Here is a 26,307-nt window from a genome sequence, read left to right as displayed (position 1 = left end):
TCAATGCAACAAGAAATTTCGAGTTTGATCAAAAATTGATGAAGATTTGGTGAATTTTGGTTTTGGTGTTCTTGAGGAATTTGAGAGAATTGGATGAATTTCAGATCTGATTTTGGGAAGTGTGATATTCTGTTATGATTAGATTGTGATTAGGTTTATATACTTCACCTTAATCCAAGCTTAATTACAATCATTAGCCAAATGGAAGGTGTTAGTGAAAATGGTTAATTTCAAGTAAGGGCAAAATTGTAACTTCATATGCCAGCTCATTGCCACCTCATGGACAGCTCACACACTCTCAAAATAACATGTGTGAGCTGTTGCAACTTGTTTCACTCTCATTGGATGTGTATTTTGGAAAATCACATGTGAATGGTTATGTGTCCAATTTTGCAATTTCATTTTTCAAGTCAAATTCCAAACCACAAGGCCTAGGCATGTAATGATGATTCCAACAAGTTTCAAATTCCATTTGTGAGGTGTTGCAAAAATCCCCACTCAAAAATTCCAATTATTTCACAAGTTGGACAATTTTGCCCCTGGTCCATTTTAACTGTCCAGTTGAAATTTGACTTTTTGCATTGGCCACTTTTGAGAAAATCCAATTATGCACCATGAAAGTACATGTCAAATGGAGTTTGTGCATATAAAGAACTTGCAATTTGGACAAACCATGTGGAAATTATGGCCTCCTGATTATGGGTCATTTCTGAAATTCACTGAGCCATAACTTGACAACCGTACATGGGATTTTCAAGTTCTTGGACTTTTTGGAAAGGTGAGAACAAGATCTACAACTTTCATGTTGAACAATTTTTCATTTGAAGCTTCCTTGGACACGTGGTCTTGAGGTCAAAAACTTTCCATTTTTGGAAACTTCCATTACAAGTCACTTTCTATTTTTGGCAGTTTTTGTTCTGACTTGATTTTCTCCATTCTTAAGCTTTGAGATGTCAAATAACACTTGTTCCAACATGATTGAAGTGTATCCAACTTATTTCCACCTCCAAATCCATCAGATCATGTACAGTTGACCACAGTTGACTTTTTAGCTGACAGATGAATTTGGCAATGCATAGATCAATCTGAGCCCCAATCTTCAACTGAAATGGCTCAAGGGTGAAACCCTAGCCTCAATAATCTCCATATAATCATATAATGAACCCCATAGCCATCATAAACCCCATCTCCTGATCATGCCCTGATTGGCCCAATGCAACTGATTAGGGTTGACCAGTGGTCAAAACCCTAATCTCAAGGAATCTTCTTCAATCTCCTGATGACATCCAACCATGATGATGATGATGTATCATTGCAATCAAGATGAAGATCAATGTCCATTGAGAATCACAAAACCCTAATTCACAGCCCAATCCTCAGATGATCAATGACCAGTCAATAAACCTTAGGCTTGCACTTTTGACTTCCTCATCTTCTGATCAAGGCTTGAGAGGATAGCTTGCGCCATGTAACCACATGATATGCAATATGCAATGCCTAATGACCTAAAAATGATATGCAATATGTTAAGCTTAGTCCCAAGAGAGGAGGGCAAATTTTGAGGTGTTACAGCTGCCCCTATTCAATCCACTGTGAACCTGTCGATACGAAATAGCCTCGGCTTTCGGATGATCAGGATGAAGAGTGATTGAATACCAAGAACAAACGAACAATTTGCACTCTGATGGGATAATAATTAACAACGCCTGTCAACATCGGCGAAGAAACAAACTCGAAAAACGTCGACCTGGATACCAAAATAAATGGTAACTCAGGGATAACCATGGCCTGATTACCACACATCCACTCGGGATTATCACTCTCTCTTTTTAAGCTTTTCTTGAACCCCGAAATTTTCTCTATTTTTTTCCTTTTCTTGAATCCCGAAAATTTTCTCTGCGCAACCGATCCTCGGATCTCTGCATTCGAACCCCAGAAAATGCCTCAGCACTCCTTTTTGCCAAAATAATGAACCCCAATCTCTAGTTTGAACCCCAGTCGCCTGACGATAACTCGCGATCGCCAATATGAACCCCGTTCTCAAGAAAATGCCGCAACATCTCCTTTTCTCCATTTGAACCCCATCTCCAGAAAATGCATCAACATTTCCTTTTCTCCATTTGAACCCCAGAAAATGCCTCAACATTTCCTTTTCTCCAATTTCTCGTGATAATTCCGCTGGCAACGTCGGAAATAACACCAAACCACTCTGAGGGCGACATGTCAGAGGGTAAACCTTCATAAAGAAGGTAGCATGTGTAACTCTTCCTCAGAAGACACCTATAACGACCTCCATTGGCCTCAGCCAGAGTCTAAGGTGACACATGAACAGAAGATAATCCTGAGGACCTCATCCCGGATGTAATCTTCAACTCCAATCTCCATTTGAACCCCAGAAAATGCCGCAACATTTCCTTTTCTCCATTTGAACCCCGAAATCGCGCTGATCGCGTAACGTCTTCTGATTTCAATCCCATCTCCGCCCGACGGAAACATTTCCTCCAATATCGCACTACTGGGGAACATTGCTGATCTGACGTCATGATGCTAGACTCCTCAGAGTAACATCTTCACCATCCGGCGAAACCAAAACTCCAAGCGGTAACCACGGCTTGAACTGTGCTGAACGCCAAACATTTCCCATCTCTGCTCGACGGAAAACAATTACCCCAGTATCGCACTACTGGGGAATATCTTTGATTCAATCACGATGCTGAACTCCTCGGAGTAACACCTCTTCACCTTTGGGCAAAACCATTTCTCGAACAGTAACCACGGTTTGAGACTAGCTTATGCTTGCAATGATGAATGACCGATTTTTTCTCTGCGTAATGCTCCATAATCATGGAAATGCTACGCGATTTATTATTTTTCTATGCAATATGCTATGCTATCTCTACATGATGAATGCATAAAAAGGTATCCCCCTCAAGGGACTCTTCTGAGGAGCACGAGACACTCTGCTGAGGAACTCGTCAATACTCCGATTCCACCCTGCTGGGGAATACCACTGCTGCTGGAAAAAGGTAACCCTTGCTGGGGAAAAACCTCCTTTGCACCCAATCCGCTCGGGAAATTGCTGGGGATAAGCACCACCAACACTCTGTGGGGATACAACAGTTTTTGACTTGCTGGGGATATCAATCCCAACTCTGCTTCGGGAAACCCTCACAGATACCTAACGACTTCACTGGGGAAATGCTCACAGATACTCTGCTGGGAAACAGCCACCTCCAGGCCCATTGGCTAGGGGAAGCATCGATCTGACATCTGCTGGGGATAACCATCCTGACCCTGCTAGGGGAAACAAATGCTACTCCGCTGGGGAAGACCCATCCAATCCATACGTAGAATCAACTCAGCTGGGGATGCAAAAATCCGTCTGCTACGGGAACTTGTCCAATCCACTGGTAGGATGAACACTGCTGGAGATATATTTCATTGAAACCCGCTCCACTCGGGGAATAGCAACCTTCGGGCCTGGCTGCTGAGGAAACACCGTTTTACCTCTGCCGGGGATAACCATCACGACTCGGCTGGGGATCACAGACTTTGGTTCTGCTGGGGAGCTAGTCCTCTGATTCTGCTTGGGGATTCCGCTGGGGAAATGAGAAAAGTTGGTATAGAACACCCGTCGACTCGTCGAACCATGGTATCCACCTCCCAAACTCGTATCAGCTTTCCACTTTTGAGAATTCCCAGACTCGTCTGGACCTTTTCTGCTCCATCATCTTGTATTCCAAGTCGCGCCGCGATCGACGAGAAACGTACTCCTGGAATGTATACAGAAATTCCAATTTTCCGACTTTGAAGAGTCTTCTTGATTACTATCAAGGATCGTCGTACGTCTCAACGTCTTCGTCATTCTTTCATATTCTTTCGTCCCTGAGCGAACTCTCTGGGGATCTATTACAAAGCTTCCACATCACAACCTGCAAGTGAGTAAAAATATCTAACAGTTCCTGCAAAACAGACCGTTAGATAAAATCGTGCCCCAGGCGTGTCAAGATTTCAACACTTGGGTCACTCAACCTTCCAAATAAGATTTCAAGCATTCAATCTTATAAACATGCATTGGAAGGAACCTGTATGTCTTAAAATGCAAAATTCTTTATCAAAATAATCAGATGTTTTTGCAATCAAAGCGGTAATGAAAAACAAAAACAAAATTATTTGACTGAATGTGCATTTTATTGATTGGAAAAGTGTGGCTCAAATGAGCAATACAAAAGGAAGCAATTCCTGAAAAGAGGTAATCGCACACAAAAGGAAAAATCTATCCTAATGGCAATGTGAAACCCGCAATCTCATCGAGTTCCAACTCGGTTACACCCCATATGTCCTCAGACTCTCCTTGCTTTCTGCCTTCTGAACAAGACGATTCCAACTGATCCTTACCGGGTATTATCCATGATGCTTTAACCAAAGCGCAAACGATCATGCGGGACGCAGTTGTTCGTTTCAATCCCTCTTTTGCCTGGACCGCCCTTTCGGGTTTTCAGTCCACCGGGATACCCTTTTTTGCCCAAGTCGCCTTTTCAGGTTTTCGACTTGCCGGGTGTACCTTTTTTCATTTTATCCCTAATTTTTGCCCGAACCTTTTTTCTGTTTTTGGTTCGCCGGGATGCCCATTTTTGCCTGGACTATTTTGTTCTTTTCGTCCAGCGGGTCAATTATACGAAGTATTTTTTAACTGCGTCCGCATTCACAGGGGATGGAAAATCCTCGCCATCCATGGTTGTTAACAACAAGGCTCCACCAGAGAAAACCTTCTTGACCATAAATGGACCTTCATAATTCGGTGTCCATTTGCCCCTTCGATCGTTTTGAGGAGGAAGGATCCTTTTCAGCACCATATCACCGACGTGATACACCCGAGGTCGTACCTTCTTGTCAAAAGCACGCTTCATCCGTTGCTGGTATAACTGCCCATGACAAATGGCTGCTAGCCTTTTCTCTTCTATTAGGCTCAACTCTTCATACCGGGTCCTCACCCATTCAGCCTCTTGCAACTTCACGTCCATCAGGACTCTCAAAGAGGGAATCTGAACCTCAACAGGTAATACCGCCTCCATCCCATATACCAATGAGAAAGGAGTTGCCCCAGTAGATGTACGTACCGACGTTCGATACCCATGCAACGCAAACGGCAACATCTCATGCCAATCCTTGTAGGTCACCACCATTTTCTGCACAATCTTCTTAATATTCTTATTGGCTGCCTCAACCGCCCCATTCATCTTCGGACGATAGGGAGAAGAATTGTGATGCTCGATCTTGAACTCCCGGCACAGCTCTGCCATCATCTTATTGTTCAAATTAGAACCATTATCAGTAATGATTCTTTCGGGAACCCCGTATCGGCAAATGATGTCTCTCTTGAGAAATCTGGCCACAACCTGTTTCGTCACGTTCGTATAAGAGGCTGCTTCAACCCACTTGGTGAAGTAATCAATAGCCACTAATATGAACCGATGCCCATTCGAAGCTGTAGGCTCAATCTTTCCAATCATATCAATGCCCCACATAGCAAACGGCCAGGGAGACGACATCAAGCTCAACGGATTTGGAGGCACGTGCACCTTGTCTGCATAAATCTGGCATTTATGACACTTCCGCACGAAATTGAAACATTGGGCCTCCATTGTCATCCAGTAATAACCTGCCCTTAGCAATTTCTTCACCATTGCATTCCCACTGGCATGGGTACCGAACGATCCCTCATGAACCTCTTTCATCAATTGGCTTGCTTCTGCATCATCAACACATCTGAGCAAGACCCAATCAAAATTCCTCTTATACAAAACCCCATCCTTATTCAAGTAGAACACCATGGCTAACCTCCGCAGAGTCTTTCGGTCCTTCTTGGATGCTCCCTCAGGATACTCTTGCGTCTCAAGATAGCGCTTGATATCGAAATACCACGGCTTCTCATCATCAGGCGCTGTATCAACAGCGAACACATAAGCCGGTCTATCTAGACGACCAATCTCCACACTGGGGAACTGATTCCACCTCTGCACCTTAATCAAGGCAGCTAAAGTAGCCAAAGCATCTGCCAAAGGATTCTCTTCTCTAGGCACATGATGCAACTTCATCTTGGTGAAAAACGTCAACAATCTCCTCGTATAATCTCGATACGGAACCAAATGAGATTGATGCGTATACCATTTTCCGTTAACCTGATTCACAACCAGAGCTGAATCTCCATATATGACAAGGTTCTTGATTCTCAAATCAATCGCCTCCTCAATCCCCAAGATACAAGCTTCATATTCAGCTACGTTGTTGGTGCACTCAAATGTTAGCCGGGCAGCAAAAGGAATGTGGGATCCTTTCGGCGTAACCAAAACAGCACCAACACCGCTTCCATTCACGTTAACGGCCCCATCAAACATCAGAATCCATTCGGATTCAGGGTCAGGCCCCTCCTCCGGGATTGGTTCCTCGCAATCTTTCGATTTAAGGAACATGATGTCCTCATCAGGGAATTCAAACTTCATCGGTTGATAATCGTCAATAGGTTGCTGGGCGAGGTAATCAGACAATACACTCCCTTTGATCGCCTTCTGAGAGGTGTACTGTATATCATATTCTGTCAAGATCATTTGCCACCTCGCAACCCGTCCGGTCAATGCTGGTTTCTCAAAAATGTACTTGATCGGATCCATCTTGGAAATCAATAAAGTGGTATGAACCAGCATGTACTGCCTTAGTCGGCGAGCAGCCCAGACCAAAGCACAGCAAGTTTTCTCGAGCAGTGAATATCTTGTTTCACAGTCGGTAAACTTTTTGCTAAGGTAGTATATGGCATGCTCTTTTCGACCAGACTCGTCATGCTGCCCCAATACACACCCCATAGACCCCTCGAGGACTGTCAGGTACAGAATTAACGGTCTTCCCTCCACAGGAGGCATCAGAATTGGAGGCTCCTGCAAATATTCTTTTATCTTTTCAAATGCCACTTGGCAATCATCATTCCACCTGACCGTTTGATCTTTTCTTAACAATTTGAATATCGGTTCACACGTGGCTGTTAGATGAGATATGAACCGTGAAATGTAGTTCAATCTACCTAAGAAACCACGAACCTCCTTCTCTGTCCTCGGTTCAGGCATTTCTTTTATTGCTTTCACTTTTGCAGGATCAACCTCGATTCCTTTCTCACTTACAATAAACCCCAGCAATTTACCAGACCGCACCCCGAAAGTGCACTTGTTCGGATTCAACCTCAGTCTGAATTGTCTCAGCCGGTCGAACAACTTGGCCAAATCTACCAAATGCCCCTCTTCTGTTTGGGACTTTGCTATCATGTCATCAACATAGCATTCAATTTCATGATGAATCATATCATGAAACAAAGTCACCATGGCCCTCTGATAAGTAGCACCGGCATTCTTGAGACCGAATGGCATCACCTTGTAACAAAAGGTACCCCACGGTGTGATGAACGTCGTTTTCTCCATATCATTTGGCGACATTTTGATTTGATTATAGCCAGAAAAGCCATCCATGAAGGAAAACACCGAGAATTGAGCTGTATTATCTACCAACACGTCAATGTGAGGTAGTGGAAAATCATCCTTCGGACTAGCTCTATTCAGATCCCGGTAATCCACACACATTCTCACTTTACCATCTTTCTTCGGGACTGGCACGATGTTCGCAACCCATGGCGGATAATTAGTGACAGCAAGGAAACCAGCATCCCACTGCTTCTGCACTTCTTCCTTAATCTTCATCGCCATATCAGGTCGAGTTCTGCGCAACTTCTGCTTCACTGGAGGACAATCAGATCTCAACGGTAGCTTGTGCACAACAATATCGGTATCCAACCCTGGCATATCCTGATAAGACCAGGCAAAGATGTCGACGTATTCTTTCAACAATGCCACCATTCTGTTCTTGACACTTTCCTCCAAAGCAGCCCCGATTTTCACCTCTCTTTTGACCTCGTCGGTACCCAGGTTCACGACCTCAATCTGCTCTTCATGCGGCTGAATCACCTTCTCCTCTTGTCTCAACAACCTGGCTAATTCCCCTGGCAGTTCACAATCTTCTTCGTCTTCTTCTTCAGCAAGATAGATCGGATTGTCGAAGTCATACAAGGGTGTAACAGGATTGTTATCAATGAGATCCGGAGAGGAATCGCATCTGCATGAATGTTGATTCATGCATTGCTTTAGAACCGGTGTGAGAAATTGAAAAGAAAAATGAAAACATTGCCATTTTTATTTGTTTTTATTTTTTAAACTGCAAAAATAAATGAAAAACAGGGAACACCGCTTTTAATTGAAAAACATCCTTTTATTGATGATGCAAAAATCTTGCGAATTTAAACATGAGGTGGCCCTTACAATGGACCATTACGTGTCGGGCAACACGCATGGCTTTCATGCATATAAAATGAAAACAAGAAAAATATTACTCTTCAAGGAGAGTGACCCGGATGATCTCTTCAGCCTTCCAGTTCTGGATTTCCATCCCTGGTGTGCACGGCTTTATCCACTGGTCGATGTCGCAGTCACTATTAGTATCTTCACCCAGCATACAGACATGATCCGGATCCAGCATTCCGGCGCTCGTGAAGGTTACCGACGTACGACGTCCTCTTCCTTGCCCAGAGCCTCGGCCCGACTGATATCCAACCCCAAAGCGATCCTTCTTCTCAGGGACCTCCATCATTTTACCCCAACCAGGAGCCTCTCCATTTTTTACCACCTCGGCGGCCTGCTTGTAGGAAGCGATGGATGGTTTCTCTTCCTCCTGCTTAGCAAACAGAGCATTCTCCACCTTGACGGTTTCGAGTGCCTGGCTAGGCGTCTCCCATATTTCTCCATCCATCTCCACATACTTGAATGAAGACAGGTGGCTGACAAAGATGTCTTCCTCTCCACAAACCGTGACAACCTGACCTCCCCAGACATATTTCAATTTCTGGTGCAAAGTCGAGGTGACTGCTCCCGCAGCATGAATCCATGGGCGACCCAACAGGCAACTGTATGCCGGCTGAATGTCCATGACATAGAAAGTCGACTTGAACACCTCAGGTCCAATCTTTACCGGCAGCTCCACTTCCCCGAATACAGCCCTTTTAGACCCATCAAATGCCCGCACAATCAGATCAGTCGGGGTCAAAATCAGCCCATCACAGTTAAGCTTCGCCAAGGCCTTCTTTGGCAACACATTTAATGAGGAGCCGGTATCGACCAGCACATGCGAAAGCACGGCCCCCTTGCATTCCATTGCTATGTGTAGCGCCCTATTGTGGTTCCTGCCATCCACCGTCAGGTCCATATCCGTAAAGCCCAACCCATGGCTAGCATGCACATTGGATACGACCGTCTCCCGCTGATTGATGGTGATCTCCTGAGGAACATACGCCTTCTTCAGAATTTTCAACAAGGCCTCCCTATGCCCCTCAGAGCTCAGCAACAATGAAAGAATTGAGATCTTGGAAGGAGTTTGCTGCAAGTGATCCACCAGTTTATACTCCGACTTTTTGATGATCCTTAAGAACTCTTCAGCCTCATCATCAAATTTATTATCCGACCCCGCAAGCGCCGGTGTCATCACAGGAGCACTTCCACTATCCACCACAACCTTCCCTTTCGCCCTGGCTAAAGCCTCGGCCTTTTCTTTTTTATCTTTTTCTTCCTCCCCTCTCTTCAATGCATCAGGAGCAAACAATCTACCGCTGCGAGTGAAACCGCTGGGACCGGCATTATCCACCTTTAGCACGGTGGTTTCACTTGCAGATTGCTCTTCCACCTTCTCGCCGTTGCAATACACCTCCCCACCATAATGCCACGGCACGACATCATCTTTGTCATAGGGAATTGGCCCGGGTACCGTGATGGTAACTGGAGCCTCCTCCACAAGGTTTGACAAATCCACCGTGTCATAGTAAATGGTTATAGTGGAGACCTCTTCCCTTCCTTCTTTGTCAGCCCTCTCAACCAAGATAACCCCTTCGTCCATCAGACCCTGGACACACTTCCTCAGAAGCTCACAACCATTCACAGAGATAATGCACTCAGCACAACCAGACCCGCAGCCCGGATAAACCCCATTCACCAGCAACTGACTTTTCAGCTCAACCAAAGGCGTCTTCAACTGACTCACATCAGACAGCCCAACTCTATTTTCCTCAGAAATGGCGTTCACCCCCCTCTGGCCATGCGCAGGCATGGGATTTGCATTGACGTTGGGAGATGGTGCGAAATTGATGGCCTTTGAATCCACTAAATCTTGAACTGTGTGCTTAAAAGCTTTACAGTTCTCAATGTTATGCCCAGGCGCACCTGAGTGGAATTCACACTTGGCGTTCTCGTCATAGCTGGCTGGCCTTTGATCAGGTCTCAAAGGTGCCAGGGTTCTGGTTTGCACGAGGCCCAGATCTTGCAGCTTCTTAAACAAGAAAGCATAGGTCACCGGAGGCCTGTCAAATTGACGATCCTGTGCTCTGCCCCTGACCTGATAACCAGCCCTTTGCTGCCTCTGCTGAAAGGGTTGTCTCTGTTGTTGTTGCTGCTGTTGTTGCGGTGCAGATTGAGGCTCAGCAGGGATTGTTACCGCAACAGTGTGCTGGAAGTAACGGTCCCTACTGGGTCCACGTTGAGTATAAACAGCGTTGGTGTCTCCTTCCTTCTTCCTCTGCCCACCATTATTACCGAATGGCTTCTTTGAACCGGAAGAAGACGCAGAAGCAGTACCCTGGATCTTACCCAGCTTCAACCAACTTTCTATCCTTTCCCCTGCCACCACAATATCAGAGAAATTGGTGACAGGACAACCCACCATCCTTTCCGCAAACGGCCCCTGCAGGGTCCCCATAAACAAGTCAGACATTTCTCTATCCACAAGAGGAGGTTGAACTCTCGCAGCCAGTTCTCTCCACCGCTGGGCATACTCCTTGAATCCTTCATTATTTTTCTGAGACATACCCTGCAGCTGGGTACGGCTCGGAGCCATGTCAGCATTGAACTGGTACTGCTTGAAGAAAGCATCCCCAAGATCCTGCCAATTCTTTATATCGGACGATTTCAGCTTAGTATACCATTCCAGGGAGCCTCCGGACAGGCTGTCCTGGAAGAAGTACATCCACAATTTCTGGTCCGTTGTGTATGCAGAGATCTTGCGGACAAAAGCTTGTAAGTGCGTCTCTGGGCAAGAACTCCCGTTATATCTGTCAAAACTGGGCGCCTTGAACTTCTGCGGGATCACAATCCCCTCCACCAGCCCCATATTAGACATATTCACCACTCCAGGAGCGGCATAACTCTCCAAGACCTTTATCTTTTCAGCCAGCAGCTGAATCTCCTTGTTCTGAAGTGGAGCGTTATAAGGAACAAACGGCTCGTTCTGCATCGAGAACTGATCAGCCTCTCTATCTTCCTCCTGGTCTTCGTCGAACCCATAGAACAGAGGCACAAAATTATCTTTCATATTCTGACCCGGTTGGCCACCAGCACCACCAAGACCACCAGCATTATTCACGAGACCCACAGTCGTCCTCTTTCCGCCGTCTCGAGACCCCTGCCCCTGGTTGGAGACTCCATCCAGGTTAACCCCACTGTTTGCTGCAGAAGCCCGCTCGAGCTTTTCAACCTTGTCTGCTAACGCTTTCTGACCAACTGCGAAACCTTGCATTATGTTGATCAGCTCGTTCATTTTATCTTTTAGCTCAAGCATATCTGCGCTGGGAAGCTCCATGAGTCTGGGAGTATTTCTTCTGGTATAATATCTGTGAGGGCGTGTTGAGTGCAAGGGTACTGTTCTTCGAGCGCGAGCAATGATTCCTGTCACAGACAAGCGCGTTAGTAACACATACCTGCAAAATAAAACACAGTTATTATGATCAATGCATGGATGCAGTGTCTATCCATATGAAGGACACTTTGTCTCTCGATCCTGGCATCATTGAGACAAATAATAATCCGGCATCAATATTCTGATATTCAGCATCTGATTTTATCGTGCAGATCGGAGATATGTGATTCAGCATGATACCCCCAACCATGTGTGTGCTTGTGTGAGTGCATACGGTAAAGCAAATAAAGCTTGAAAACCAATCACTGAATGAAAAATCACCATTACATAACCAAAGAGTGCACAATCAGTGCCATAGTCATACATCAAGTCAAATAAAGTCAAATACAATCCTCCAGAATAGGAAAGAAATACAGACAAGTGAATTCCGTCAACAAGCCTGACGGTAATCCAACACAAATGAAAGATCTAGCTCGATGAGGGTCCCACAGATGGCCCTATCTCATCTTCCATCCTCGCGAACTCTGCGGCGAACCTGAGCTCGGTATTCTCCTGTTGTAGTCTCCCCACTTCCTTCTGATGAATCTTCATCTGCCTGAAGTAGTGGTCTCTCTCTGCCATATAATGATCTCTCTCAGCGGTGATCTTCAGATTCTCTGCTTCCTTGACCTTCAGCTTGGTCTCCCACTCAGCAATGAGGACTCGGACTCTGTCGTCTCTCTGATCCTTCACCAAGATTTGCCTTCTCTTCTCATCCTCAATAACCTTCGACGCTCTGAACAACTTATCCTTCGTGATGTCGTGCTCCCGGTTGGATGATGCTAAAGCTTGGCTGATCTTCCCATAGTAGGCTGTATCCATCTCAAAGCGTTTGGCTGCCAGGGCATGTCGCTTGTCTTGATCTTCCATCTTCACTTTGATCTCCTGGTTAGCTGTCTGAAACCGAGCAACACTCCTCTCCAATTCAGCTTTCTCTGCAAGTAACTGATCTCTGGCTCTCCTCATCTCGAGGAATTCTTCCATACTGACAGAAGAACTTGGACCCTCAATCCTAGGACACCCCAGATCACCTCCAGGAAATGGTAGAAGCGTGAGCTCTATCCTCTTCTGCAACCAATCCTCGAATAGAGGAAAATACCGACAGTTAACTTTGCCAAATGGAACCTTTCCTTTCCTCTGAATATTGCGCCATGACCCAGACACCTGCATCAACTTGGCCTGATTGCCCTCAATCGGGAAGTAAAAGGACTCCTGAGTCTCACACTCAAGGGGAGGAACCTCCATAGCAAATCCCATCTGTCTCCTAAGAAGCGTTGGGTTGTAATTAATGCAACCCTGAACTCCTATGAGAGGCACATTGGGAAAATCCCCGCAGCTATATATAAAATTCCGTCCAGCCAAACCATTATGAGTCCATGCTATGTCCTCAACCCGCAACCCCATCAACCTGAAGGACCACTTGACCAAAGGATCAAGATGAGCAAAAGCACCTCTGGAAGGCAAATACCCCATAAACCACCTGAAGAGTAACTGAGCACAGCACCGGATCAAACCACCACGCCGCTTCTCATTCCTGTTATGAACCGAGTAATAAACATCTCCGATCAGAGTAGGAATAGGGTTTCTCTGCATGAACAATCTGATGGCATTATGGTCCACAAAGCTTTTCTGATTAGGAAACAGGATAACCCCATAAATGCCTGCAGCAATCAAAGCACAAACCGTCTTCCAATCACCCACAGCAGCGTGTTCCTTGGCCTTAGCTTCCAAGAAACTCAAGTGAAAACCTGGTAACTTTCCTTTCTCCTTCAAACCCTCCTTGACTATTTCCGGACTCAAATAAAGAGCACGGGAAATCCCAAGGACGTCAGGCTCTCTCCTAATAGCACAAAAAGGAATCTGATCGCGGATCTGAACACCCAGGATGCTAGCATAATCCTCCATCAGAGGTCCCAACAAATAGTCCGGAAATACAAAACATCTCAGCCCCGGGTCATAGAACTGGAGAAGAGTATGAATGGCGCTTCTGTCACTGTCAGTGAGTCTGAAAACCATCTTCAGGATACTACCGTATGACTCCCTGAACATCCCCACATGGTCAGGTGTAATCAATGCAATCATATCTCTCAACTCATCAATCTCTGGGCTGAAGAAACTGTAGACAACATCATGCTTCAAACCGGTTCTCATCTCTAGCAGAAAGTCTCTCAACCAGGGTCTCGATCAAAAATGTCCCTGCATATGGATAAACAGGTGTTAAATGCAGGTAAATGCAAAATGTAATGATGCGGATGAATGAATGCAATGCGTTTCCATCCTCCAAGCCATCTGATCATCTGTACTGAAACCTGGTCTCTGAACTGATCATAACCATCTGAGGAATGTACAATCACCCATCCGATCCAAGGGTTCCGAAATAAACGGAAGACAGATACATCATCATCATCACCAGACAAAACTCTGAGCAGATACCCACAGCATCTGAATCGGCCCGGGGAATCCTGAAATAAACGGATCCCTACTGATAAAATCGGCCCGGGGAATCCTGAAATAAACGGATCCCCACTGATAAATCACGGACAGCACTCCGGCGTCTCAGAAATAAACGGCCATAAATCCGACTTATAAGTAGGACTCTGATCCACGGAACAATTAGTCACCATCAAAGTCACCATCTGAACATGCATCTGAAAGAATCACCCTCCCCTCACAGGTAAATTCTAAACAGGTCATCCTAAGGCGGACAATAGTCTCGACAATCGGGCAGAGATACTCAATGGGTTTGCCCTTTCGGGTGTGCCATTGCAGCTCTCCTGAGATCGTCTAAACCAAAGATCCGGGAAATGATCGGTCACCAGCATCAATAGTTCAGATGAAGTAACTCAACCAAAGTGGAGTACCCCACAGAGGAAAGCACTATCAAATGAACCTCGTCTGGCTTGTGGTATGTCACGTTGCAACAATATGCTGATAAAGCAAATGAGGAACGCGAGACCACACTAATCCTAGGTGTATACTCGGGCCTGGGTTTTAGCCCCACTCAGAACACCCACCCCAATCAGAGAAACCACCTGCACAGAGGACGGAAACAACATGATAGTATGATGCATGCAGACATTAATGCAAATATAGATACACACTGGTTAGAATAATAAATGCAATAAATAAAACACAATAAGCAACCCAAACTATCCTAAAACGCTAGGAAGGACTCGCTTAGGGACGATGGACCAGCATAGGTCTACATCCTTGTCCCCAGCAGAGTCGCCAGCTGTCGCATCCGCGAAAAATCAACCGGCGAGGCTCAAATAAAAACACAACACAGAGCCGCCACTGCGCGTTATTTATCCCAAGATAGGGAAAGGAAACGCTCAGAGAAACCTGGAAAGGAAATGGTCTTGCGACCAAAGAGAAAGGGTAAGGGAGTCGGTTACGCAAGGGGAAGGTATTAGCACCCCTCACGTCCGTCGTACTCGACGGGATCCACGTTCTAAGAAAGAAAAGGTTGCTAAACATCACACACACACAGGGAACGCAGGTGGGGTTAGGAGAAGGGAGCTCGATAGGACATCGCGTCCTATGCCTACATATCTCATCTGGAATGAGAATCAAAGCCACTGTAGTTCGGCTTACGCACGCCAAACGACACAAAACATACAAACACACAAGGGTGGCAAACATGGAGCCCGACAACCACTGGATGGAATTACGTCAGCATCCGAACCCAAAACACGCATAAAACGGCAAACGTGGAGCCCGACTGCCAATCCCTGGACTTACGTCGACATCCGAACCAAACACGCAATCAGATAACAAGTAAACACACGCAAAAAAGAAAAAGGTTGCCCGGAGTGGTCTCGCACGACCACCTGCCTACATACCTCGTCTGGAACGAGGATCAGGGCGATGTAGTTCCCCTTAACAGGGGAGAAACTCTAGCCTAACCAGACAACAGAGGGAGACACAACACTAGGGAGACTACGACTCGAGCCTAGATGTTGTCATGCAAAGTCGTCCCTAAGTTAAGGTTTCTATCCTACTTGCATAAGCAAGCCTATCCTAACCAGGAAAGAAGCAAGCACACAAGCAAACGACATACAAGCATACATCAAATGAGAACAAGCATCTCAAACAAGCATGTCAATCAGATATCCACATAGCACACGCTATAACCAAACAAGGGGGCTCAATCAATAGGTTTGACTGCCTCAGCAAGTCATCTGTACAGGCTGTGTTTGCTCTTAACCTTGCCATTGAGGGGCTAAGGTGAAGCAGATGAAAGGATGAAGTGAGGATGAGACCTCACAGCTCTTATCCCTGACCAGGGAGAGCTTCTGACAAATGAGCATGGGTCCAGAATGGGGGAACCCTTCTATACTCGGAGACTCTGACACAATGTGCACTGCACAAGATCTTGGGCTTATGATCTCAATGCTACAACCATGTAATGGGAGCAAGGAGAAGACTCACAGAATAGTGGGGGATAGATTGCATATCCCTACCTTCCACCAATTGCCTTGATTAAGGACTTTACCTGCTTAGGCACAATATTAAACAATCACAAACATCGCCTCTTAAGGAGGACTTCAGACATTTATTTGCCCGGCCAAATAACAGACCGGGTCTCCAGACTACATGAAGTTAGGAAGTTATACCTCAATGCAAGTTGCTTAAGCAAAGCAAAGCAAAAGTTCACAAGGAACTGAGCAACTAAAAGTACCTGGAAACAGTCAAACACAGTTAGTACTCAGACAGACAAAAATAAACAGCAAGTATTAATCAGTCAGACTATACAAACTAATGCACAACAAAGGCAAGCTATGAGCTCAAGCCCAAGCTTCACAACCTACAAAACAATGTTATGTTAGCGTACAAACATCAAACAACATCATTTCAATCAACTTGGAACATTCTCCATGAGCATGGTGCTATTCATCCTGAAAAATCAAGCAAATATTAGCAACAAGACCACTAGGCCAAGCCTAGGGTCCAAAAGCAAGAAAAATTCCTAAACAGCAAGGTATATTCAACCAAACTCAAATTAATGTCAAACAAAAGCCAACACAATTAATCCCATGTCCATATCATTCATCATGTTCATTTTATGCACAAAACAATCCAAACTAGTTCAAATGGAACACCAAACATCCAAACAGAACTATTGCATTCAAATCCATATCAAAACAAATCCAAAAAATCTCAAATAAATTACACCTAAACAGGGCATAATCAAGGTCCAGCATGTCAAATTTTAGCTTAATTGGACAAAGGAAACCATGTCAATGAAAATCAACAAAAACAGACACAATTACATGCTCCAAATCACAACATCAACACATGCATTCACTTCAAAAATTCATAAGTCCATGAAAACAATAAAGAAATGAGTGAGACCAAAACAGGGATGTCACATCATGTGTCCACAACTATCATACCAAATTTCATGATCATTCAATACCACATGAGCATTTCACATTAAATCTACCAACACATGTCACATGAACTTGCATAATCAACCACCAGAGATGAAAAATAGCAATCAAATTGAAAATGCAGTGGTAAAATCCAAAAAAATACACATAGCATCTTAACATGTTAATGAACATCCATGCAAAATTTCATATCATTCTAACAAGCCTAGGCCATTCAAATAAATCCAGCAAGTTGACACAATGAGGTGTGACACCAATTGTCACACCTAGATTCCAAAATTCATAACTCAAACACCAGGAATCAAAAAATTCATGAAATTTACATGTAAATAAGCATCAACCAGTCCACAATCATCACAAAAACTTTCAAGAATTTATTTCACAGCATGAGGATTTTACAATCAAAATGGTAGAATGTATCAAAATGTCACACATGTTAATCAACCCTAAGTCAAACACAAATATTACCATGCACAACTTCAATCAATAGGTCAAATAAATTCTACATTCAAAAAGGAAGTCAACACAAAAATTCCTACATTTTTCTGATTTTTTAATGATTTTTTATGAATTTTTTATGAATTTTCTAAAGTGATTATGAATTTTTAAGAATTTTTTTAGAATTAATATTAATTAAAATATCCAGTGGCAGAGTTGTAATTACGCTAGCGCGGGGGCGGCAAACACGTTATTTGAATTTTCAAACCAAATTTCAGATCAAACACTCCTATCATCATCGTTTTCATTCAGAATTCTCCAGCAACCTATGAACATGAAGATCCATGAAACTCAACCAAAACTCTCGTGCGAATACTCGTTGGAACCGTCTCACTACGCACAATCCAAATATCAACCTAATTTAACCTAAAAGTTCCTAAATCTCACGGATCGATCGAGTTAGGGTTTTGGTTCGAAACTTAAAATCAAGATTTCTTCCTCTACACTAATCCATTCGCAAAACCAAAAGCATCACTACAATCCACATTCTATGCTCTACGATATGCACACAACAATCGAACAAAACTTGAGATTCGAAAAAATGGAAACCTGGAATGGCAGTGGAGATGTTGATGTTCTTCACGCGTTTAAGTCCAAAACAGATGCGAAACAAGCTTCAATAAGTTGAATGCCAGGCTCAGGTTCAATTAATTCCACTCCTAGCGCGCGAATTTTTGATTTGCCATAGATGATGCAATGTTGTACAGCTGAGTTTTGGTGCGAATTGGATGATGAAATGCAAAAACAGATGGAGCATGTGATGATTGAAGATCAATGCAACAAGAAATTTCGAGTTTGATCAAAAATTGATGAAGATTTGGTGAATTTTGGTTTTGGTGTTCTTGAGGAATTTGAGAGAATTGGATGAATTTCAGATCTGATTTTGGGAAGTGTGATATTCTGTTATGATTAGATTGTGATTAGGTTTATATACTTCACCTTAATCCAAGCTTAATTACAATCATTAGCCAAATGGAAGGTGTTAGTGAAAATGGTTAATTTCAAGTAAGGGCAAAATTGTAACTTCATATGCCAGCTCATTGCCACCTCATGGACAGCTCACACACTCTCAAAATGACATGTGTGAGCTGTTGCAACTTGTTTCACTCTCATTGGATGTGTATTTTGGAAAATCACATGTGAATGGTTATGTGTCCAATTTTGCAATTTCATTTTTCAAGTAAAATTCCAAACCACAAGGCCTAGGCATGTAATGATGATTCCAACAAGTTTCAAATGCCATTTGTGAGGTGTTGCAAAAATCCCCACTAAAAAATTCCAATTATTTCACAAGTTGGACAATTTTGCCCCTGGTCCATTTTAACTGTCCAGTTGAAATTTGACTTTTTGCATTGGCCACTTTTGAGAAAATCCAATTATGCACCATTAAAGTACATGTCAAATGGAGTTTGTGCATATAAAGAACTTGCAATTTGGACAAACCATGTGGAAATTATGGCCTCCTGATTATGGGTCATTTCTGAAATTCACTGAGCCATAACTTGACAACCATACATGGGATTTTCAAGTTCTTGGACTTTTTGGAAAGGTGAGAACAAGATCTACAACTTTCATGTTGAACAATTTTTCATTTGAAGCTTCCTTGGACACGTGGTCTTGAGGTCAAAAACTTTCCATTTTTGGAAACTTCCATTACAAGTCACTTTCTATTTTTGGCAGTTTTTGTTCTGACTTGATTTTCTCCATTCTTAAGCTTTGAGATGTCAAATAACACTTGTTCCAACATGATTGAAGTGTATCCAACTTATTTCCACCTCCAAATCCATCAGATCATGTACAGTTGACCACAGTTGACTTTTTAGCTGACAGATGAATTTGGCAATGCATAGATCAATCTGAGCCCCAATCTTCAACTGAAATGGCTCAAGGGTGAAACCCTAGCCTCAATAATCTCCATATAATCATATAATGAACCCCATAGCCATCATAAACCCCATCTCCTGATCATGCCCTGATTGGCCCAATGCAACTGATTAGGGTTGACCAGTGGTCAAAACCCTAATCTCAAGGAATCTTCTTCAATCTCCTGATGACATCCAACTATGATGATGATGATGTATCATTGCAATCAAGATGAAGATCAATGTCCATTGAGAATCACAAAACCCTAATTCACAGCCCAATCCTCAGATGATCAATGACCAGTCAATAAACCTTAGGCTTGCACTTTTGACTTCCTCATCTTCTGATCAAGGCTTGAGAGGATAGCTTGCGCCATGTAACCACATGATATGAAATATGCAATGCCTAATGACCTAAAAATGATATGCAATATGTTAAGCTTAGTCCCAAGAGAGGAGGGCAAATTTTGAGGTGTTACACACGCCTATTTCCAATTAAGGATCAACGTCTGATACGCCTATTTCCAATTAAGGATCAACGTATATTTACCACGTCTATTTCCAATTAAGGATCAACGTCTGCTACGCCTATTTCCAATTAAGGATCAACATCTAATACCACGTTTATTTCCAATTAAGGATCAATGTCTGCTACGCTTATTTCCAATTAAGGATCAACGTCTAATACCACGTCTATTTCCAATTAAAGATCAACGTCTGCTACGCCTATTTCCAATTAAAGATCAACGTCTAACACCACGTCTATTTCCAATTAAGGATCAACGTTTGCTACGCCTATTTCCAATTAAGGATCAACGTCTAATACCACGTCTATTTCCAATTAAGGATCAACGTCTGCTACACCTATTTCCAATTAAGGATCAACGTCTAATACCATGTGAACCCACAGTTTCACCGCTTCCACCATGAAGCCGACCATGCATGCCATGAATGAATGTAGAAATACCAATACATATGCAATTAAGATCATCTCTACCATCTTAACATTCCACATATCACCATAATTCAACTCTATGAATTATCCACCAATGGTACATATACACATTCATAACAATATATCATTCACAATCCACCAATGGCACATAAACACATTCATAACAATATATCATTCACAATCCACCAATGGTACATATACACATTCATAACAATATATCATTCGGAATCCATCAATGGTACATACACACATTCATAACAATATAGCATTCACAATCCACCAATGGTACATACACACATTCATAACAATATATCATTCACAATCCACCAATGGTACATATACACATTCATAACAAATACATCATTCACATAATATCTATTAGAGTCACCTTTCTAATGCTTTAAACCCCAACCCAAAATGATTCACGAGTTGAGAGTTATGAATAAAACTGTGCACGAAGGCGTTACTAAAAAGTTGTTGTTTTCTAAATTTTCCAACATAATTTTCATCTTCTTCAACCCCAAAAACATCCATGAAATAATCTCCAAAAATATTTTATTCCTGAAACAAAGTTATAGCCTTCTGTTTCAGTTATCCAACGCTTCAAACGACACTCAATTTGGACTTACGCATCAAAAGTTATGACCAAAACGATTTCGACAATAAAACATAAAAAGGGTCGCGATTGTGACGGACAGCATGCCGAATTTTCTGCGGTTTTCATTGTTGGAAGACTTCCGGACCTCCGATTTCGATTCCGTAAAAAGCCACACGTTCAGAAAATTATAACTCACACAATACTCTAAATATATAACGTTAATTTTCAGTTTTAACACAATCAATCACCACAATCAAGCATAATCATCAAAACCTAACAATCCTAAAATCATGCAAATTAGGGATTTTAACCTAAACATACATCTACCCATTAATCCAATCATACTAACCATAATAATAAAGATTCCACCCTTACCTCTTCAATTTTCTGGAAACCCTGACTCTTCTCTTTACTTTTCCTCTCCTCTTTCTCTATTGCCTTCAATGATCAAATGAATCCTAATTCTCACTCTCCTCACCTCTTACTATTTATATTAGTATTCTATTTGGACTTAAGTCATTATACTTCTAATTTAATTAATAGGCCCAATAAGACCTAATATTTAAATATCTCTAATTAGTTCAATTAAATTAAACTAACCCCACATACACACTAAGTTAATTAATACAATTATTTAATTATATCTCATATAAACTAAATAATTAATTAACACACCAAAATTAATTAATATAATCAATTATTATCCTACCTAACAACCAATTAATTAATTAACACTCCACATAATTAAAATAAAATATAATAATAGTATAATAAATAAATACTAAAATTGGATTGTTACATAATGCATAGTTTTTGTGATTAGTTAGATTAATTATAGTAATTAGGTTAATTGATGATTAGGAATTAATATAGTTTTTTGATTAAGTAGGTTTGGTTAGAAATTAGGTTAGTTAGGATCTTATTTTTCAGAACTTAATTCAATAATAGATTAATCATAACATGTTTTGATTGTGATATAATTGGCCATTAGGATTTTATTGTTTTTAGTTATTTAATTCAGGATTAGATTAACATGCTTAATGGTAGATTTTATCATGATTTGTTCATTAGGTTAATTTTCTTTCAATTTGTCATTTCCTTGTGATTAACATGTTCATATAGACTAGATTTCAAGTCATGATTTGGATTTTCCATTTGATTAGTTTGTTCCTTAATTCATGTTTAGGTAAATTTTGATCTTTAGAATTAATGTCAGAATTTTAATTTCCATTTAGTTCATATTGTTTAACTAACCACATTTGTTGTTTTGTGTTGACATGTGAATGTGAGATTCAAACCATCCAAATTACTCATTACACTTTTATTCATTCAATCAACTTGTATTGTTTGAAGTGTCATGCCACTTGTATGGTTTAGGCATGTCACATGATTTGTAAATTATATTTTCCTTTCATTCCCTTTCCGTTATATTGTGTGGATCCATCCCTCCATTGTGGGTCAAATGTTCCCCCACCTCATGATCATGTAATAACATAGATTTATTGTTTTCTAGTTAGTTCACCATGCATGATAATCACAAAAGGATAAAATACAAAACGATAAACCAAAGCATTTCAAAAGAAATAAAAGATACTTGATTTAATGTAAAGTTGTTTTCGGAATAAAACTCACACCATTGTAACGTGAATACTTGATCCAACGTCAAGTATTCTCCATCCACTCCATGATCCACTATTCATATCTCTTCTCCATTCTATTCTCAACCTTATTCTATCTCTCTTCTCCATTCTCTTCTCACACTCATTCTATCTCTCACCTCCATTCTTTCACACATTTTTTCATAATAAATTCAAACACTTGATCCAACGTCAAGTACCTTTTTCAAAACCATTTTCATAACAAATTGGAATGCAAAATGGAGTGTACGTGTTTGTACACAACATTCAAGTACTTGGGTTATCGACCATACCTAGCCTGAGGACCCGACACTTGACTTTCTCCCTTAAAACATCTAATGATTCAAACAAGTTAGATCTAGGTGCTATGAGGGAGAAAAAGAGTAGTTAGGACTCCATGGTCCTCTCGATTCCCAAGTACTCTAATTGTTGATTGTACTTAGTCAAGGATCAGATACTTGTCGCCCTCTAAGTTCCAATGATTAGACTTGCCAAACTCTTTTCATAATTCAAATCTCTTTTTTGGATGAAAAAGAGAGGTTAGGACAACATTGTCCTCTCAACTCCCGAGCTATTGGACCGTTGACTGTATCTAGCCAAGGGTCTGATGCTTGTCTCCGTACATAAAATCAACCCCAGCAAATCAAATCATCTTTTTCCTTAGTTCACTCTTCAAAAAAACCTTTCGATAAGGACATATTACTTCCGTTCTACCGTGAGCGAAGCTTAAGCCTCCATGTGCGAGCAAGTAATGTTTAACTGCTAGAGTGCAAGCCAAGCGTATCCATTTTACCGCAAACAAGCAAATACTTTCTGCTCCCATAACAGAGTATACAAGCAAGTTAACAATAGCGTGCGAATGTCAATACTGTTCAGTAAAAACAACCAAACAAATATTTCGTTTGTGAGCCGAAATACGAAGCTCTAACTTCCCTATTGCACGTATGGGGATACGTAGGCACGAGGGCCCAGATTCTTGGCGAGCACACTAAATTAAAACTTATTTTCTTTCCCATCTCATTCCCTCATCCCATTCCTGATAGCAAGCAATATACAGATAAGCAAACATCCATACGCATTTGATACGAGCAAGTGGTTCCCATGGAGTACCATGGATGTGAGGGGTGCTAATACCTTCCCCTTGCATAACCGACTTCCGAATTCGCTCTTGGTTGTGAGACTGTTTCTCTGATTTGGGGTTTTATCGCTATTTTCCCTTTCCTTTGGAATAAATAAAATCCGGTGGCGACTCTGTATTTTTTGCGGCGCTTCAGTTAGCGACTCTGCTGGGGACAATATGGAGTTCCCATAAGCGAGTCAAGCCTAACTTGCCTGTATCCTTTTCCTTGGATGTTTACTTCTGTTATCGTTTGCTTTATTTATCCATTCCTATTATGTATATTCCTGTTATATATATCTTGTTGTGATATTGTGGGATTGGATCTACTGCTTGAGTGAAAAGCCCAATACACAGGCTTATAGAGTATACATAGGAGGGACTTCGTGTTGACCTATCAGACGTAGTTGTCTTGAGAGGGAGACACAAACATCCCACTTGGAATAAATTCTTTTTGGAGTTTTCCTGGCACGTGAGTCACGTTCGCGCTGACAACCATCCTTCCAAAGAGAGTCCATGACTCCAAGGACCTTAGACAACCCCTGGCTTTTGAAGTTGAGGGAAACCTCACTTAGAGGAGATCATCCCGAGGGAATTGTTAACTGACAAGTTATCTTGTGGCGATAACAATACTTTCGCCTCATGGTTCGTGAATCTAAGCATCTTCATAAGTCTTAGTACTCATCTTGTGAGGGGACATGGTTGTTTCTTGCAGGGAAATAAACCTTCAATATACCTTGAGCTTCACGATTAGATTATCCAAGATGTTGTGAACCCTTGGATCCATGATGTTGCATGCCATATCATCATATCATTCAACATATGCATTCCTTTGGGAACATAAAAACATGTTGCATTCATGCATAATCACATTCCATCAGACCTACTCAAGAAGACTCACCGTTGTTTGGCATTTGTCTAGAACCTGCTACGATCAAGCTGACTTCCCGACATTCATACAACACGCGTAGTAATTAGAAGCTTCTCATGGATCAGTGGGAGCAAAGCTAAGCTGTTATAAGGGAAGATATGACCACGGTGAAAGCCCAGATGGGTCAACTCGTTGAAGCCATACAAGCTTTGGCTAGAGGACAAGAGGAGATGTGTCAGGCTAATCTGAGAGTTGTCGCTGCTAACCCTGTTATTATGATAATACCAATGAATCCACTAGAAGGAGTTGGTACACCTGTCGTAACTCAACCACCTCCCGAGCGAGGTCCAGTGTATTAAAATGTTGCTCAGACATTCAACGTCCCTGTCAATGGGAGAATTTAACCTGAGATTGACGACCATTAGGATGCTTTCTTCACTACAAGGGCCGATTCAGTATATGATTCTTTTGGTCCTTCTTCTGCTGACCTCGAACGAAGCTTCCATATGATGGAAGACAAATTAAAGGCAATAGAAGGTCTCAATACTTTTGGGTTAGATGCCGCCGACATGTGTCTAGTGCAAGGCGTGAACATTCCTCATAAATTCAAGGTTCCAAACTTTGAAAAGTATCAAGGGATCACCTATCCGAAGACCCACATCCGAGCTTTTTGCAGAAAGATGGCTGCTTATTCTGACGATGAGAAACTCTTAATGCACTTTTTCCAGGACAGTCTTAGTGGGGCTTCTCTAGAATGGTATATACAGCTTGAGCGCACGCATATACGAACCTGGAGAGAGCTTGCTGAAGCCTTCCTAAAGCATTATCAGTATAATCCAGACATGGCTCCCAATCGGACTCAGCTCCAAAGTCTTGCTCAGAAGCCAGAAGAATCATTCAAGGAATATGCTCAATGTTGGAGGGACCTAGCTGCCAGGGTTCAACCTCCTCTTCTTGAAAAAGAATTGGTAGGTATGTTCATGGACACCCTTCAAGGGCCACACATTGATAGGATGATTGAAAGCGCTGCCTCAGGATTCTCAGACCTGGTCACCGCTGGGGAACGAATCGATAACTTTCTAAAGATCGGCAATATACAAGATATAGCCGCCGCGGCTAGTGTAGCAAAGAAATCCCATTCCGGACCCCCAAAAAAGAAGGAAGGGGAGACCAATGCTGCCAGAATAGCCAAAAGAGAAGCTGAAGCCTACCAAATGCCATACTATTCGGTGGCAGCAATAACACTGAATTCGTATCAGCAGTCGACGTATGCTATCCCAACTGGTCCTCCAGCAGTGCAATATCAACAACCTTATGCTCCTCAGCGACCTTTTGCTTCGCAATAACAGAACTACTATCAGTAGGGTGGACAGGGACCAATGGGGCCTCCCAAAAGGTTTGATCCAGTTCCGATGCCGTATGATCATCTTCTAGCTTATCTGCTCAAGAATTCATTGGTTCAACTAAGAGAAGCTAAGGCTCCTCCAGTACCTCTCCCGCCCGGGTATGACATGAACGTTAGCTGTGAGTATCACTCTGGGACGCCAGGGCACTCGATCGAGAAT

General features: G+C 42.4%; 1 protein-coding gene across 1 annotated transcript; it reads left to right on the top strand.

The window, feature by feature from the left end:
* The first annotated feature begins 24,921 nt into the window (after window positions 1–24,921).
* LOC127104114 (uncharacterized) lies at window positions 24,922–26,088 on the top strand. The gene is made up of 2 exons (XM_051041322.1): window positions 24,922–25,062; window positions 25,168–26,088. The coding sequence occupies exons 1-2, from the start codon at window positions 24,922–24,924 to the stop codon at window positions 26,086–26,088; spliced, it is 1,062 nt and encodes a 353-aa protein (XP_050897279.1).
* Window positions 26,089–26,307: the final 219 nt, after the last annotated feature.

This window comes from Lathyrus oleraceus, chromosome 7, assembly GCF_024323335.1.
Source record: "Lathyrus oleraceus cultivar Zhongwan6 chromosome 7, CAAS_Psat_ZW6_1.0, whole genome shotgun sequence".
NCBI lineage: Eukaryota > Viridiplantae > Streptophyta > Magnoliopsida > Fabales > Fabaceae > Lathyrus > Lathyrus oleraceus.
This window is presented reverse-complemented; position numbering and strand designations above follow the sequence as displayed.

What these genes read in the sequence shown, in the direction of transcription:
- LOC127104114 (XM_051041322.1), top strand. Translation starts at nt 24,922, where the DNA reads ATGGGTCAACTCGTTGAAGCCATACAAGCTTTGGCTAGAGGACAAGAG. An exon ending in AAGGAGTTGGTACACCTGTC is followed by an intron (nt 25,063 to 25,167) that starts GTAACTCAACCA and finishes GACGACCATTAG; the next exon opens with GATGCTTTCTTCACTACAAG.